Raw genomic sequence first — 15,600 nt, 5'->3', positions numbered from 1 at the left:
CCCTTGATGCAGATTTTATGCCTCAGGTTAACATCTTGAAATGGTAGTGTACCTCATCTATCACGCTTTTGATGTATTTCCTGTGCTTGTGATTCACGGGGACGAGTAGGTAGGCATCCTTTAGATCTACTGTGGCCTTGTAGTTCCTTCTCTTCAGGAGTGGGATGACTTCTAACATTGTCCCTATGAAGCATCGAGTTGTAATGTTTTTGGGGGAGGAAGTTGCTGATCTTGGTGGGAACTGGTTATACTGCAGCTGTTCTGAGGCTTCTCTGTGATGGACACTTCCTTTGTTTATCACTCTTGCTGATCAACATTGCAAATGGCGAGCCAGGCAGATCTAGAATTATGGGCATATAACACTTAAGTCCCCCTCCTTACCTGCTTCTTGGATGAGTTAAGTACAAGATTAAAATGCATATTGTTAACCACACGGTCCCTTATTAAACATAAGATTGAAATGTTAAACCAGGTGCGGCTGGTTTAAGTAAAATCAGTGGGGTGGGGGCAGGGAAGGTGACTGACGATGCGGCGAGCGCAAGGTAAGTGTTTTAAAAAAATATATATTTTATTTTCCCTATTCTGTCGACTTCCCTTCCCCTTCCCCTTCCCCTTCCCCCCCTCCCCTCCCCTCCCCTCCCCCCTGCGTTCTTAACTGAACTGGCCGCACCGGTCTTAAACTATCCAGATATCTTATATCCTCGATTTGGTGTTTTTAACAGAGACCAGGGTGGATGAAAGCTCAATCCCAGATTTGGCGGACGCCATACCAGGTAGCTTTTCTATACTTAGATCTAACCGAGTTGGCAAGACAGGGGAGGCCTGGCGGTGGTGTATCTGGATCACCTTGAGGTCCACGGTGCTACTCTTACAGCGAACAATTGTGAGGCAATGCATTTTAGCTGTAAGCTAGCAAACCAATCCTTATTTAATGGATTCCTGATATAAAGGTCTCCAGGTCCAAACACGTCTTTCCTCAAAGGCCTGGGAGATATGTTGGAAACATACATGAAATATACAAATTTCACTATTCTAGGGGACTTTAATTTTCATTTAGAAGATTGCAACAATAAAGAGGCAGAACATTTCCTGGACATTTGAAGTAGTTTTAATCTCAGCCAACAAGTCACCACTTCCACTCACAAAGCCGGTCACACCCTGGATGGTGTTTTCTCTAATAAGCAAGACCTCAAAGTTAATGATATCCTTCCTGTTATATGGGCAGATCATAAAGCTATTAACTTTAGCTTAGAATTTACTTTGCACATAAAAAAATCAAAAAAGCATATGCAAGTAAAAAAAAAAAATCAAAGCTTGGAATCAAGTCTGTAACACTGAACTAATAGCAGAGCTTGAATGCTCCCAATCTCAGTTTTTGAAAAGTTCTGTTTCAACAGTGGCATCTTACGTCAGTGGTTGAAAGCTGAAGTAATAGAGCTCGCCCGAGTCAAAATTGTTAAAAACTACCGAAACAGACTCTCCACCCCTTGGTCCGCCCCAAGCTCAAGGAATTAAAACTAAAATACAGACAGCAATAAAAATTGTGGGAGAAACACCGTAGGGAGGAAGAAAAGGTAAATTACTTTTTGGGGGGGGAGGGGGGAGTTTACGGATCTAGTGTTGTGCTCAAAGTAATCAAAAATAGCAGTGCAAAGATGGTCACTAAAAATTAGATCAAGCAGTGTGTGGCAAGGGAACCAACATTTGCGAAAGAAATAATTGATGGCCGGAATGCTGGGGAGCATGGGACCCACGCTGCATCTGTCCATCAATTGTTCTTTTTGCAAGGAAACCAACATGGCCGGCCCACCTACCAGAAAGGGGGACACTTAGGCTTATGCACACCGTGGAGTGGTCCGTCAGAGTACGGCGTGGTCACTTCACCTCTCCGAGCCAGTAAGGCAGCGAGACTGAAATAAATCAGTAGTCTAGTTTCAACCACATACCACGGGGTGCAGAGCAGAAGGTTTGACCCGGCACCGAGGCATGCTGGCGGAACCACACTTCACTGAGATAAAGGGTGTCACGAATGTTGCACACCACCTGTGTTGCCCTGGGCTTGCCGCAGGTGCCTGTCGCAGTGGAATCGAGCCTTGGATCAAAACATAGGTTGAAGTCTCCACCTACGATTATAGGGTCCACATAAAACCTATCCATTAGGTAGGATAGAGTATGGAAGCACTCGGAGAAGTCAGTGTAGGGCACGTATACATTCGACAGCAGGATCGTGTGACCTGCCAGGTGGCCAACCACCGCCGCATTCTACCTTCGGCATCCACCACCTTTGACGGAAGTGAGATGGGGAGTGGCCGGTGTATCAGAATACACAACACCCTGGGAGGAGTTGGAGAAGAATCTACTTTGACCCCAAGAGGAGGCATATGATGGGGCAGATCCAGTGGACAAGTGGGTCTCCTGAAGAGAAGGATTTATTTTCCCATGGCGCACCAAATATTGCATCACGCGCTCACCCTTCCGGTTGTAGTTGATGCATCTGATATTCCAGGACATGAATGGAATTTCCAGGCCACCGGCACCTGTATCATAGTTCAGGGGCACTGCGTGTCAGTGGACGGGCAGGATGGAAGTATGTGGGAATGCAGTCATCTGCACGGTGAGATGTGGACATGCAAACACACTGAACAACCCGTTCTCAGCTCCCTCCCTCCACCCAACCTGGGCAATCCCAATCCCAAAGGCAACCCAATAGTACATTACACAAAATAAACACACAACACAAACAATTCGACTTGGTGCTACACACTATGGGGCAAGGCAACGCTTCGTCCGCAGCTCCCAATGGTATATTACTATAACTATCAGAAATCTGGATAATACCCCACCACTGAGGGTGGCAAGGGAAAAGAGCCAGAGGGGGCACTCTAAACCAGCAGATCCCCCCCAGTCCGAGACACAATTCAAAGTCCCTCCGGTCAATGCAGAACAACCACCTCGGGGGGTTCGACTTGGTCAGAGGGGACCACCAAGTGATAGAAGACAGGATCTATGGCAGCCCACCAATGTCTCCAGCGATCCAGGAGAAGGAGTGCAATCTCCAGAGCTAACATGGAATAATGCGGCCAAAGCCTCTGTCCGTTGAAAAGAGATCTGAGCTATTCGTAGCATGTACTTCTGGGGACGGAGTGCTCAGGAGGGTGCTTGATCAGCTGCGGCGCTCCTTGCAGAAAGCTTGGGCCTCAGCAGGGGTGTTGAAAGTTTGTGCCTTGCCCCCAACATCCACACAAAGACGAGCTGGGTACAACATGCCGTATCGGAGGCCTAGTAAACTCAGTGAGGCCCTCACTCCCAGGAACTTACGATGGGCCTCTTGAACCAACACAGTGAAGTAAGGGATAGAGAGAAAAGGTTCTTACCTAGTAATGGATTATGCCCCGCTCACCTGCAGTGCAGTCTCCCTGTCGCAGAAATTCAGCATGTGTGTGATAATGGGCCTCAAGGAGATCAACAAACGGATCCATCTTTCCCTTGGCCGTCGACTCCACAATGCCAAGTATGCAGAGGTTGTTGAAGCGCAACCTGACCTCCAGGTCTTTCATATTTGTTGCCAAAGTCTTAACCTGCCGTTCCAACTTTTTAAGCCGTTTCACCATAGCGAAGGCACGTCCTTCAGTGTGGAAACTCGTTCCTCCGCGTCCTCCAACCTGATCTGGTGACGGTTCAGGCACTCATTTACCCATTAAGTCAGCTCGCCAGTGCATCGGATCATGCGTCAATGCCCTGTAAGCCATGACGGCCTCCACTGTGTGTACTCCAGCACCGTTCTCACCATCCCGGCTGGCCCAGTCGTGTCATCGCGCTCACCGGTGCACACAAAGGGCAGTTTCCGCTGCTTTTGTCAGTGCGTCCCATGCCGAGGTCCTCACAGAGCAGAGACAAAGGAAGAATTTGAGGGTCGGGCTCCCACAGCAGACTATGGTGCCTGGGGGAGGGGAGCAAAGACCACACCAGCCCCACTTCAACATCAACTCGGGCCAGGCGCTCCCCTCCGCATCCCAGAGCGACCCACCACAGCCAGTCTAGGTCAATCAAAGCAGATGCAGGTGAGGCTCACCGCCCAGCCCTATGTTCCAGTGTGTCTTCTGCAGCCTCTCCCCGCCCACGATGCAAGCTGCTTCACGGCCCGTTCTGCCCGCCGACCGAAACAGCGCTGCCCAGGCCCACGGGCTGCACTCCTGATCTGTGCCCCGGTCACAGCCTCTGCAGGCCTCGTTCCAGGCCGCCGGCTTGGCAGGCTCTCAGGTGGGTGGGGTAGATAGGGCAGTCCAGCAGGACCAGGTGGTTCCAGCCTCAGGCTCACCCACAGCCCCGTGCGCCACGGGGCCGCCAAGGCACACCCTCCCCCAGAAAATGTGCAGTAGAATTAATGTATTCACGAAAATGAAAATTTGATTGTGAATGAAAAGTCTAAATACTTCTCTGCAAAAATCTACTCAGCTAAGAATTCTTCAAGAGAACTCTTTAAATCGTGGAGATTCTTCCTAGCCTATCGTCGGCCAGCACTGTGGCTCCACGTCCGCTGTTCTGTGATCAACTGGAGGATTTCTTTAAAAATAAGGTGGAGGAAATCCATGGGAAATTAAATATCAATTAATGTTAGACCATATCTCTGCCTAAGGAACCACATAGCTCTGTTTCAGATAAACTGGCCCTGAACAAATTTCCCTTGCTTACGGAAGACAGAGTAGCCGAACCCATAGGTTAAATTAAATCGGGGGCTCCCCGTTTAATTCTTGTCCCCCTAAAATACTCCACATTATGTCTGGGGTAGTGACACCTCCCCTCACTCTGCGGCTCAAATCCATTCTGAAATCTGGTCTTTTTCCCACAGAGTGGAAAGAAATCTCCATTCTTCCACTGCTGAAGAAACAATCATTTGACCCCAAAGGGGCCAAGAATTATCACTCAATCTCCAGGTAATCTTTTCCAGCTAAGGTCCTTGAAAAACCACTTGAATTTGGCACTGTCCAAATTTCTAGAGAAGGGATCCTAGATTCACCACAATTCAGCTTTAAACTGAATCATAGTAGGGAGTTGGCACCAGTTGTGGCTTCAGAGGAGTTGAGAAGGGTTTTAGACAGTGGAGGCAAGGCTGCAATGATCACGCTTGATCTATTGATAGCCTTCGACAGGGTCAATCACAAGGTTCTGATAGATCGCCTGGAGGAAATAGGAATCGAAGGATCTGCCTTGCAGCTGCGTCGATCATTCCTTATGCACAGAGTGCAATCAGTCGCTTTGGAGGGCCTGCTCGCCAAGTCTTATTCATTGCCAAGTGGGTGTCCCCAGGAGTCCTCTTTGAGCCCCACGTTCTTTAACATATACGTGACCCTCCTCGTAAAACAAATCTGGTCCTCTGACTTTGCTCTAGTTTCCTATGCAGACGACACACAAATTGTGGTGGCTTTCACGAATGATGTCGATGAGGTGGCACACTGTTTCAAGGGCTGTATGTCAGCCATTGAGCTAAGGATCGATGACAACAACCTCATGATTAAGTAGACAAAACCAAGGTCCTCCTTTTCGGTAAAGTTGGGACCAATCCTATTGGCCTCGGATGCTCAGTCACTCATCACCCTGGTTTCCACTGTTAAAAATCTCGACCTTAGCTTTGACTCTGATCTGTCCCTTAAGACTCAGACTAACACGCTTACTTATTTTTTTCTGTGTAAGAGGAAGAAGATGTATTCCCTTTGAATTTCAGAAATTAGTAGTCACAACCTTAGTGTTATCGAGGCTGGATTGCTGGAATGCCCTCTATCGGGACATTCATCAGCTCTCATTGAAAGAATACAGGTCTTACACAATGCTGTGGCAAGACTTTTGAAGAAACTCCCAAAATTCAATCCAGTGGCAGAGACTCTTGGAGAACTCCGCCGGCTTCTTGAAGCAAAGAGTCACGTTCAAGGCATTATGCTTAGCTCATAAAACCCTGCGTGGCAATGCTCCAGTGTACCTGAAAAAGAATCTTTCCTGGTATATTCCTAACAGGATGCTATGATTAACCAACTCCAGACAGTAATCGTCCACAAAATAAAAAAAGAGAATTAGGGCGGCACAAGTTTCATCCATTCTACAGCTCAACTGTGGAAGAGTCTCCCTGAATGCCTGAGAAGCCAGCCAAATCTGATTAGATTTAGGAAGGAGCTTAAAACATGGCTGTTTTCTGGTCCAATATGATAAGCCTATCTTGTAGGCCTTAGTTCTAGAAAACCTCATTAGCTAGCGCTTTGACACTAGCGCCAAGAGGCCATTGGCTTTCGAGCGCTTTAGAAATGTTATCAATACTTATATCTTCTGGCAGCCTTGGCTTCCCTTTTCAAAGACCCTCAAAACTGCTTTAGGGATTTTGTTGTCCTTCCTAATCTGTTGCAGGGCCTCGTCCACTGCTGGGCTGTAGATGGCGTCGACTGTGAAGGGGATATTAAAGAATGACGCTTGTACCTGTGGCTTGAACCCCGAGGCCCTCAGTCAGGGTAGCTTCTCAGGGTTGCCCCCTCTACCCTGCTCGCATTATCGAGGGCCACTGTAGTGTTCCAACTCCCAGGTATGCCACTCCCTGTATGGGGGGCTCGTGATTTGATGTTTCTCAGCTGTTTGTCCTTCCAAAGGCAATTGCAGTGCTCAGCTTCCGAACCGAAAATGCCCAAATACTCAGCAGGTCCCACACAGATCTCTGTAGGAGGAACATTAACCTCAAGAGGTTCTCAACAGGTGAAAAGAATCAGTTCTGGCTAGTAAGGCAGAAAGGAAGTAAACCTCTTTGTATCAGGCAAAGGTTCACCCACACACACACGCTCACCAATATTCCAGCTACCGCCTCAAAAAAAAGAAAAAACAAACAGAACTACAGACTGGTGTAGGTGCAGTATTTTAAAAGTTTTAAAAGTTACAATCTGACTGGGAAAATTTACATTTTTACAAGCAAAACTAGTTCTGTCCTCACTTGGAGGTAGAAAACAACCACTCAGGATAGAAATGGATTGAACAATAAAAGTGATTCCATTTATTAGAAGTCACACCAGACTAAACAGTGCCTATAGGACAGGAGTGCACACAGGAAAGAACTACATTTCAATAGGAAAAGGTGAGTCTACTTTCAGTGTGTTAAAGGGAGATGCAGCTCTGATCACACCTACAGAGGAAGCAGAGAGGATGAAAGGTGAGTGGAGCCGTACCTGCCAGTGCCCAGTAGCTGGCACCGATGTACTCGTTCAGCAGCACAAAGGCCACAAGTGACATGCCTCCGTTCATCACCCCCACCAGGAAGCGCGTGACGGCGAAGACACCGTACGTGGGAGCGATGCCGTTCCCCAATGAGAAGAGGATGTCTAGTAGGAGACCTATGAAAAAAGAGAAGGTTTCAGGTGCATTAGGAAAAAAGTCAGCATCACACACACACACTATCTTATGCTGTCAAGTGTTATGTGGTTACCCAAACTGTGTCTCGTGGAGGACCACACTCCTCTGGCCAAATACTGGGTACGCTGGAATAAACATTTTGCCAACTAATTAAAACTCAATCAAATAGGAAAAAATGTATGAAAATAAACAGGTTTTGAATCACTTAACAATGTGCAAGTCAATAATCCTACCCATACAGAGACTCGGCTCCTTCAACTCTAGAGGTATCGATTATTACCGTTCAATGTACACCGTGACGCTGACGGTAGGATGGAATGAGGACTGTATTCGCATGGTAGGTAAAGGTGTGTGACCCATCATCTGTTCAGCCTACTCCAGACTGACCAGGCATCTCCCCAGTGGACTCCTCAATTAAAGAGTCTAACGGATTACTACACAGCGTAACTGACAACAGTAGGGGGACAATCATACAGATGACGTTGGCTGCTGCCCCTAAGCTTAATACTTGGAGTAAAATGATTAAAAGAATAGAGGCTCAAGTCTTTTTAACTGGACTGCATAGTGGGAGAAAACTCTCAGATCGTCTCCGACCAAAACAAGAGCTCTCAACAACTGAGGCTATATTCCCCCATGACATCTGTACAACGCAAATTATACAAGTGTTGTGAGACTGTGAGATGGAGGGTGCATGGTATCTTGTGAGTGCTATGGTTTACGCCAGCATCTAATGCTGGTACTCCTCCAGATTGGCTTTACTCAGCCTGTGCACTTAACAACTTGGAAGCTGAGGCCTACGGGGTGGCTTCCGTCTTCCTAGGCCTCAGTAGATGTCCGATATGCAGACGTTACATAAGAAAAAAAAGTTACTTGCCTATAACTGCAGTTATCCAGTATTGGTATTTTTCACAGATTCACATGCATGGAGTCCAGCAGTACCTTAATTAAGCAGTATGATAAAACTATCATGGGCTATAATCGCCCAAGGCCATAAGTTTAATAGCCTATGTCCTTTTTAAAAAAGAACCAAAACGTGACCTATAATAATCAGCTGCTAGCACCCTCTAGAATACTCCCAGGAGAGGCTGAGTACCTCAGGTTTTCCAGTACAAGTGGGAGAAATATCCCAGGTATAAGTGGAGCCTCTACGCCGAGGAGGGTGGGTGTATGTGAATTTATAAGACACCAATACTGGATAACTGCAGTTACAGGTAAGTAACTTATTTTCTTATCCAGTTTTGGGTTATCTTTCACAGATTCACATGCTTGAATCAGATTAGCAAGCAGTATCCCGGAGATGTACCTATCCTTAGCGGATGGTGGGTAGAAATAATATGCATTTGCTGAGCAAGCTTTTCAGAATAAAACATAAATTATAAATGGGCATATTAGATTAATAAGTAAATGCAGAAAATACGTAAGCATGAGCATTCTATAGAATGACAAAGGGACGACAAGCATTCAAGTGTGAATGTCAACTTTAACAAAACTAAAAGAATTAGTCATCTATATACTCAATGCAGGCAAGAAAAGAATACCAGTATTTAAAGAGACTCAATTTATTAGAATAAATGTCGGAGAAACACTTGACCCACGGCTGTGTCATTGCGCTGTGTAGATTCCAGACAATAGTTCTGAGTGACCGTATGGGTGCTATTCCACGTCGGAGCACGGCATATCTTACCCAGTGGAATGCCAGAAAACAGAGCAGTCGATGTGGAGACTGCACTCGTAGAATGTGCCTTAGCCTTTTTTGACAAAGGTTTGCCAGCTTTGATGTGACACAATTAAATCGCAGCAGAGATCCATCCGGCAATGGTTGGTTCCAGCACTCCCTGGAGGCCCGACCATAGCCCACCAGTAGGTGGTGAGTTTTGCAGGTGCCTTTAGTTCTGTTCAGGTAAAACTTAAGACATTGTTTGATGTCTAGAGTGTGAAGTGTCTATTCAGCCGGCGTAGCCAGTTTAGGAAAGAAAGTTCAGGGGATGACCGAAGGTGAAACTGGAAAGGAACCTTTGGGATTATTTCTGAAAAACCAATGAATCGAAAGGGCATTTCCCATGACCCTGGGAGAGGGAATCTGATGGCATAAAACTGGTATTTTCTGTAGCTGTTCATCAGCAGAGAGGTGCAGTGCTGGGTTTCCCCATCGTGAAAAGACTTGGTTCAGGTGATGCTGGTCCAGTTCCCACTTGTGACAACTGTACCTTGTCGGGCGGAAAGTGTATGCTAATGTATTGTGAAGACTGAGACATGCTCGGCTTTCAAGGATATGCCAAGATCTGTCAGCCAATGGTAGCGCTCTTGGTATTCTCTGAAGAGTGTGAGAGACTTGGTTCCTCCCTGTTTGTTGATGTAATGCATGCTGTTTGTACGAACCAGCACTATTTGCCCTGGATTTGGAGTTCCTGCAAATGCCCTCCCCAGCCATCCATAGATGTATCCATCGTGATGATGAAATCTGGAATGGAAGTTAGAAATGGGAGGCCTTCTGATAGGTGTGGTCTGCGACACAACCACTTCAAATGTTTCTCGTATGCTCGCGGTGATGGAGATCAGGTCCTTGAAGGACCCTTTTGTTTGTACCGAGTGTAGTTGAAGTTCCTCCTGCAATGGTCTCATTTTGAAGCGAGCCAAGGCCACAAGGCTGATTGCGGAGTAGAGCATACCTCGAAGCGATTTGTACGCTGTAACTGGAATGCCCTTTTTGAGATGTCCTGCGCCAAGTTCGCCAACTGGCTTTGCCGCCCCTGGGATAGAAAGGCTATGTTCTGAACTGTATCTCGGTTGGCTCTCAGGGACGTTAGTGTTTGAGTAGGGATGAGCGAAGATTTACGATGGTTTACCATAAGGTTTAACTTGCGAAAAAGAGCCAGACAGCTCTTGGTAGCTGTTGAAGCTTGCTGTGCAGTTTGGGCTTTTAGCAGCCAGTCGTCTGGGTAGGGGAATACCTGATGCTCTTTCTTTCTCCGTGTAGCTGCCACTGGAACAAGGCATTTGGAAAATATCTGTGGAGCGGATTTTAGGCTGAAGGGAAGGACCTTGAATTTGAAATGGGTACCAGCTGCTGTGAATCTTAGGTACCTTTGAAATTTGGGATGAATAGGGATTTGAAAGTAAGCGTCTTCCAAATTGAGAGAGGTCAGAAGATCGCAGCGGATATCGAAAATTGTAACTATTCTGAAGGTTTGTTTCTTGAGGAATTTGTTGAGTTACCTGAGATCTAATGTAGGTCTCCACTCCCTTGACTTTTTGCACATGAGATTTTTTCTACAAGAACTTTCTCTTTTGCTCCTTTGGAGAGCATAATGTTGGTCTTGTTTATTAATAAGTGAAGTTGGGAGGGGGTGCGCTCCCCTCGATGGTTTGTGTGTATATTCTACGGTGTGGCCATAGACAACTAAGTCCAAAAACGATTTGTCTGATGTTATGCTGTTCCAGTGATGGATGTGGTTGGATATTTTTGCACCAACAGGACGGGAAAGGGTTTTAGCTGGTACCTGACTGAGGTCACTGCTTGCGACCTGTGTCTAGGCCCTGAGAAGGTGTTCTCCTTCAGGATCCCTGTTTGGAGGAACCAGATGTTGCTGACTGTCAATAACAGTGAAGCTGGTAACCCTGTCTTTACTGGGACTGGTAAGTCTGTTATTGTTCGGTGCGTTGGTATCCACCATTCTAGCTTGAAAAGCCTCAACCCCACGCACATTGAAAGGGACATTTTCTGTACTGTAGGGTGCCCAGAGATTTGGGGGTGTCAGTATCGGTTTTGATGGGCAGCAAAGCCTCATCTATATGTTTACCATATAGCGATTCTCCATCATATGCCATCTCCAGGATTTTGGTTTGGACCTCTGGTCTGGATGATGTTGCTTGCAGCCATCCTTGGCGTCGTAGCACAGCTGCGTCTGCTAGCTGTCGAAAGCCTGTGGTAGCTACATCCATTGCACAGTCAATCACTTCAGATGCTTCCCGCTCACCATCCTGCAAAATCTTCCTAGCTTCTTGTTTCCTATCCTTTCGGATGAGGTATAATGTAGGTGCCATATTGGACCACATCTGGGGATCAAAGCGGTCCAGAATTGCCAAGGTATTGGCAGCTTGAACTGAGTTGCCAGCCATGGAGGAGAAGCTTTTGCCAATAGCATCTAGCATCATCCTTCCTTGTCAGGATGTGCGGCAATCAGTGTAGAGGGATTTTGGACCATCTGTGTGCAGCCCGGGATATCACAGAATTGTCCTTGGAGTGCCGAGGAATCTTCTGGAGCTCTGTATGTTTTTTATCAATTCATGGTAGGACCACAGCCACTGAGGCTGGAGTCTTGATGACTTTTATTCCCTGTAGGTGTAGGAAAGAGACCCTTTTTGCATGGTTACCACCACTTTTTGCTCGATAGCTGATGCACTTTGACGGAGTGTGCACTGGATCCCTGCAAATCAGGTTCCCAGTGCCTGCTTTCTTTCCCAAAACTGTGCCTTTATTTCCACAATTAGTACCTCTGGGGCCCACATGTAAGTGCCTTGTAAAAGGTTCCAGTGGTACAAAGGGCCTTGTGCCCAGAGAGCGTCTCTAAGGGCTGCAGTATGAATTTTGCCACCCTCAGAAACCCCTCACCTAACACATACCCATTGCCAATGCAGAATGTGTGTTTTGGTGCAGAAAGAATCAGCATGGCACACATTCCTGTGTACCATGCCCACAACCACTGCCTGGGTCCTAGTTAACTCACCCCTTTAGCAGGGATCACAGCCCTAAGGCAGGGTGTACTATACTACAGGTGAGGGCTTAGCAGCAGGAGCAATATGCCCCTATAGAGTCTAAGTCCATTATTAGACACTATAAATGCAGCTAAAGCCATATCGAGTACGTGGGCTGGGGGTTTGTCATTACAAATTCCACAGTTCGATGATGGCTTTACTGAACACTGAGGAGTTTGGTATCGCTAGAGGGGTAGACCCACCGATTAAAGTGCAGCATGGATCAGTGACTCCTTGGGTTGCTTGGAGTAGATGCCTCAACAGTACATAATGCAGAAGAAGATCGTCTTGTACCCGGTTTCGAAATAAACAGACATTGCACTCATCCAAGAAACGCACATATCGCACAGTGAATCCTCCAAACTCAAAAAGTATTGGGTGGGCCAGGTTCGTTTCAGCTGCAAACTTCCCTCACAACAGATTGGGGAAACACCCGGTGGTTCGAGTTCAAGGAAATGTGGAGTTGCTGTTTCACTTATAAAGTTACTCTCTTGCACAGTACTACACTCATGGGCAGGTGGTGAAGGACGGTATGCGATAGTGAAACTCAAGGTGTGTGGTAGAGTTCTAAGTATAGGCTTCATCTACGCACCAAACGGAAGTAAAGAGTGAGGTCTTCTTCGGTTCAACAGAGTCCAAACAGAAACGGGGACCTTCCAGTTGATTCTGGGTGGGGACTGGAACATTACCCCAATGTAATTTTTAGACAAGATGGGCCCTGCCGACATGGTTCACAAAATAGACTGGCGGATGTTAGCGATGGCCATACATAGAAAGAATACACATGACCATGATACAAGATCGAGGCCAGATTATTTTCTGCTCTCCCATGCAGTAATACCAACAGTCATGGGCAGCAATATTTGGGAAATTTCCCTCTACGACAATGTTCCAATTGGTATACAGCTGAATTGGAATTTTTGTAAGCCCCATAGAAAGCTGTGGTGCCTTAATATTTTTGTACTTCGAAGTACTCCAGGAAAAAATGCTACTGACGTCTCACTTTACCAATTACTTTGCAGACAATAGGGGTTCAGGCCATTCAGCCCAGACTTTATGGGTGCAGGGAAAGCCACAATCAGAGGATAGTTAATGAGGGACGCAGCACTTGTCAAAGAAGTCAAGTCGACAAACAAGCGTCCTCAGTACGGAATATCCAAACTACGACGAAGGACCGCCATACCACACCCACGAAGAATACTAGAAGCCAGCTTAAAGAGAGCAAAATGGAACTGAACACCAAATGGCAAAATCCTCACTGAGCCCTAGAACGTATCTGAGCATTTGCGAGTTACTATACAGAGTTATATAGCTCTGAACTGTGCTATAAAGAGGGCACGTTTTTTTTATGGTCTTCAGTTACCCTGCCTTAAAGAAGCAGGAAGAGCCCTGTTGGAGGGAGAAAACAAAAGATGTGATCTCCCAGGCCATAACCCATCTCCCAAGCAACAAAGCAGCAGTGGAAGATGGATATCTGGGAGAATTTTATAAACGGGTAAGGAACGAAGCTGTGGATCCCCTATAGGAGGCCTACAACGAGACTAAAGTTGAGGGCAGTCTATAATCTCTTTCCAGTAGGGAGCAGATCATAGTCTTCCCCAAGGTAAGGAAAGACCCAACGCCTTGTAGCAGCTACCACCCGATCTGCATGCTGAACGTAGATATACAGGTAATGGCGGGGATACTGGTCTCTCAAAAAGGTTATCCCTACTGTAGTCCATGGCTCGCAGGTATGGTTTGCAATCATCTGCGCACTCTAGCTCATGTCTAGTGTCTTTCAAAGAATGCACTGGAGGAACTGATGGCATTATCTATCAACACCAAAAAGGCATTTGATAGGATAAAGTGAGAGCACATGTATTGTGCCGATTTGTAGATTTGAATTGGGCAATGACTTAATTGGAAAGGTCAGATGGATCTATATCACCACATGGCTCAGGCTAACGGTGGAGGTTTTCTATCGGAATCGTTCCTGGTACTACGTGGTATGGGTCAGGGCTGCCACTTCGTAGCCCTTCATAGTAACATTAGAACCATTGGCAGAAACCATGAGACAGAATGCGCAAATGATGGGGGTTCTAACACCAGCAGGCCCATTAAAAATGATCCTTTATGGGGGGGGCGTGGCTAGCGGCCAACTAAAATGGCTGCTGCCTGAGGGAGCTCTAGTGAAGCAGCGTCCTTTCACGCCAATCCGGGCATAAATCCGTCCAACAAATGCGCTCCAAAGAACTGACATGAAGCCTGGAGCCAAGCGGCAGCTACAGGAGTAACTCCGGCCACAATCCGACGCCGGGTTCGTGCACAGCGGGAAGCGGCCGCCGGAGGCCTGCGGAGTGAGCGGCCGCCGGGGACTCGATTACGGCCTGCACCCAACATACATCGCGACGGCGGAGGTGGGCCGGAAGACGCAGGGGCGAAGCTGAGGGCGCCTCCGAGCGAGGCAAAGCGAGGCGCGGCACACCCCGACTGCCGCCACTGACTCTGGAGCCCGTGGTCGGGTCCTCGAGAGAGCCGATAGCGTGGTGAGGCCTGCTGCCGGGGAGACTGTGGTATATAAATAAATAATACCGGATCTAGGTTTTACTGGACATAGTAATAACAGATAGCTCAATAAATAAGAGTCAAGATTCGAGGTAGTAGGAGTTTGCAGGTTTAATACAGCATAAAGGACAGGAACAGGACAACCTGCACAGGAACAGGAGGACAGGGCCCGGCAGCTGCCGGGGCTGGATCTGGGATGAGCGCGCTAACTTTTAATAACAATGTACAACATATATATACTAAAACAATTGCATTACAGTGAATTACAGTAGGCGGAGCAGTGGGTGTGGTCAATAGCAGTCGCGAAAGATAAGGGTGAAAGTAGGTGTAACAGGAGGCGTATACATAGACATGTGATGTAAACGTAACAGAATATGTCATGAATGGGGCGGAAACATGGAGGGGGCTACCTAAGGAGCCGGGACCTCTAACCTAATGGTGCGCGTAAACTGACAATGACGTGTTACTAGGAGAAGCTGGGGGCTATGAACTCTGTGCTAGGAGCAGAGACTGAAGTCTGGAGAGTCAGGGCAACGTGTACCTAAACAGTATCTAGTATCTGTTGTTTAGAGAACATGTTGATAGAATCCAAAAGTTATCAGGGCAAAGGCTAACGGACTCTAAGACTGGAGCATGCATTATTCTACATGTAGTGCGTGATGAAGAATATTAAATGACCATTAAATACAGTATTTCTCTTACATGGAGACGTAAAGGCTAGACAATGACGGAAACTATTGATGCGATTCAGTAGCTTAGGAATGCAGGGAAGGAGGACTGGACTGATAACTAGAATCATAACATACTCTTGGCAGACTCAGAGGCAGAGCCAGGCTGAACCGGGCACTGTGAGGCAGGAAGTAAGTGAAGGGTCAGGGATACAGGTGGGGGCTGTATCGCTCCTCAGCGAGGATTCAGGAG

The 15,600-nt window shown here is 47.0% G+C and overlaps 1 protein-coding gene across 2 annotated transcripts in view; it reads right to left on the bottom strand.

The window, feature by feature from the left end:
* SLC22A15 (solute carrier family 22 member 15) overlaps nt 1-15,600 on the bottom strand; it is a 187,217-nt gene that overhangs the window by 75,870 nt on the left and 95,747 nt on the right. For both annotated transcript variants that reach the window (XM_078656368.1, XM_078656369.1), the window contains one exon: nt 7,197-7,361. In XM_078656368.1, coding sequence (XP_078512494.1) covers nt 7,197-7,361 — 165 coding nt within the window. The remainder of the gene's footprint in view (nt 1-7,196; nt 7,362-15,600) is intronic.

The sequence above is a fragment of the Lissotriton helveticus genome, chromosome 8 (genome assembly GCF_964261635.1).
Source record: "Lissotriton helveticus chromosome 8, aLisHel1.1, whole genome shotgun sequence".
Taxonomy (NCBI): Eukaryota; Metazoa; Chordata; class Amphibia; order Caudata; family Salamandridae; genus Lissotriton; species Lissotriton helveticus.
Note: the sequence above shows the minus strand (reverse complement) of the source record. Positions and strands in the feature narration are given on the sequence as shown.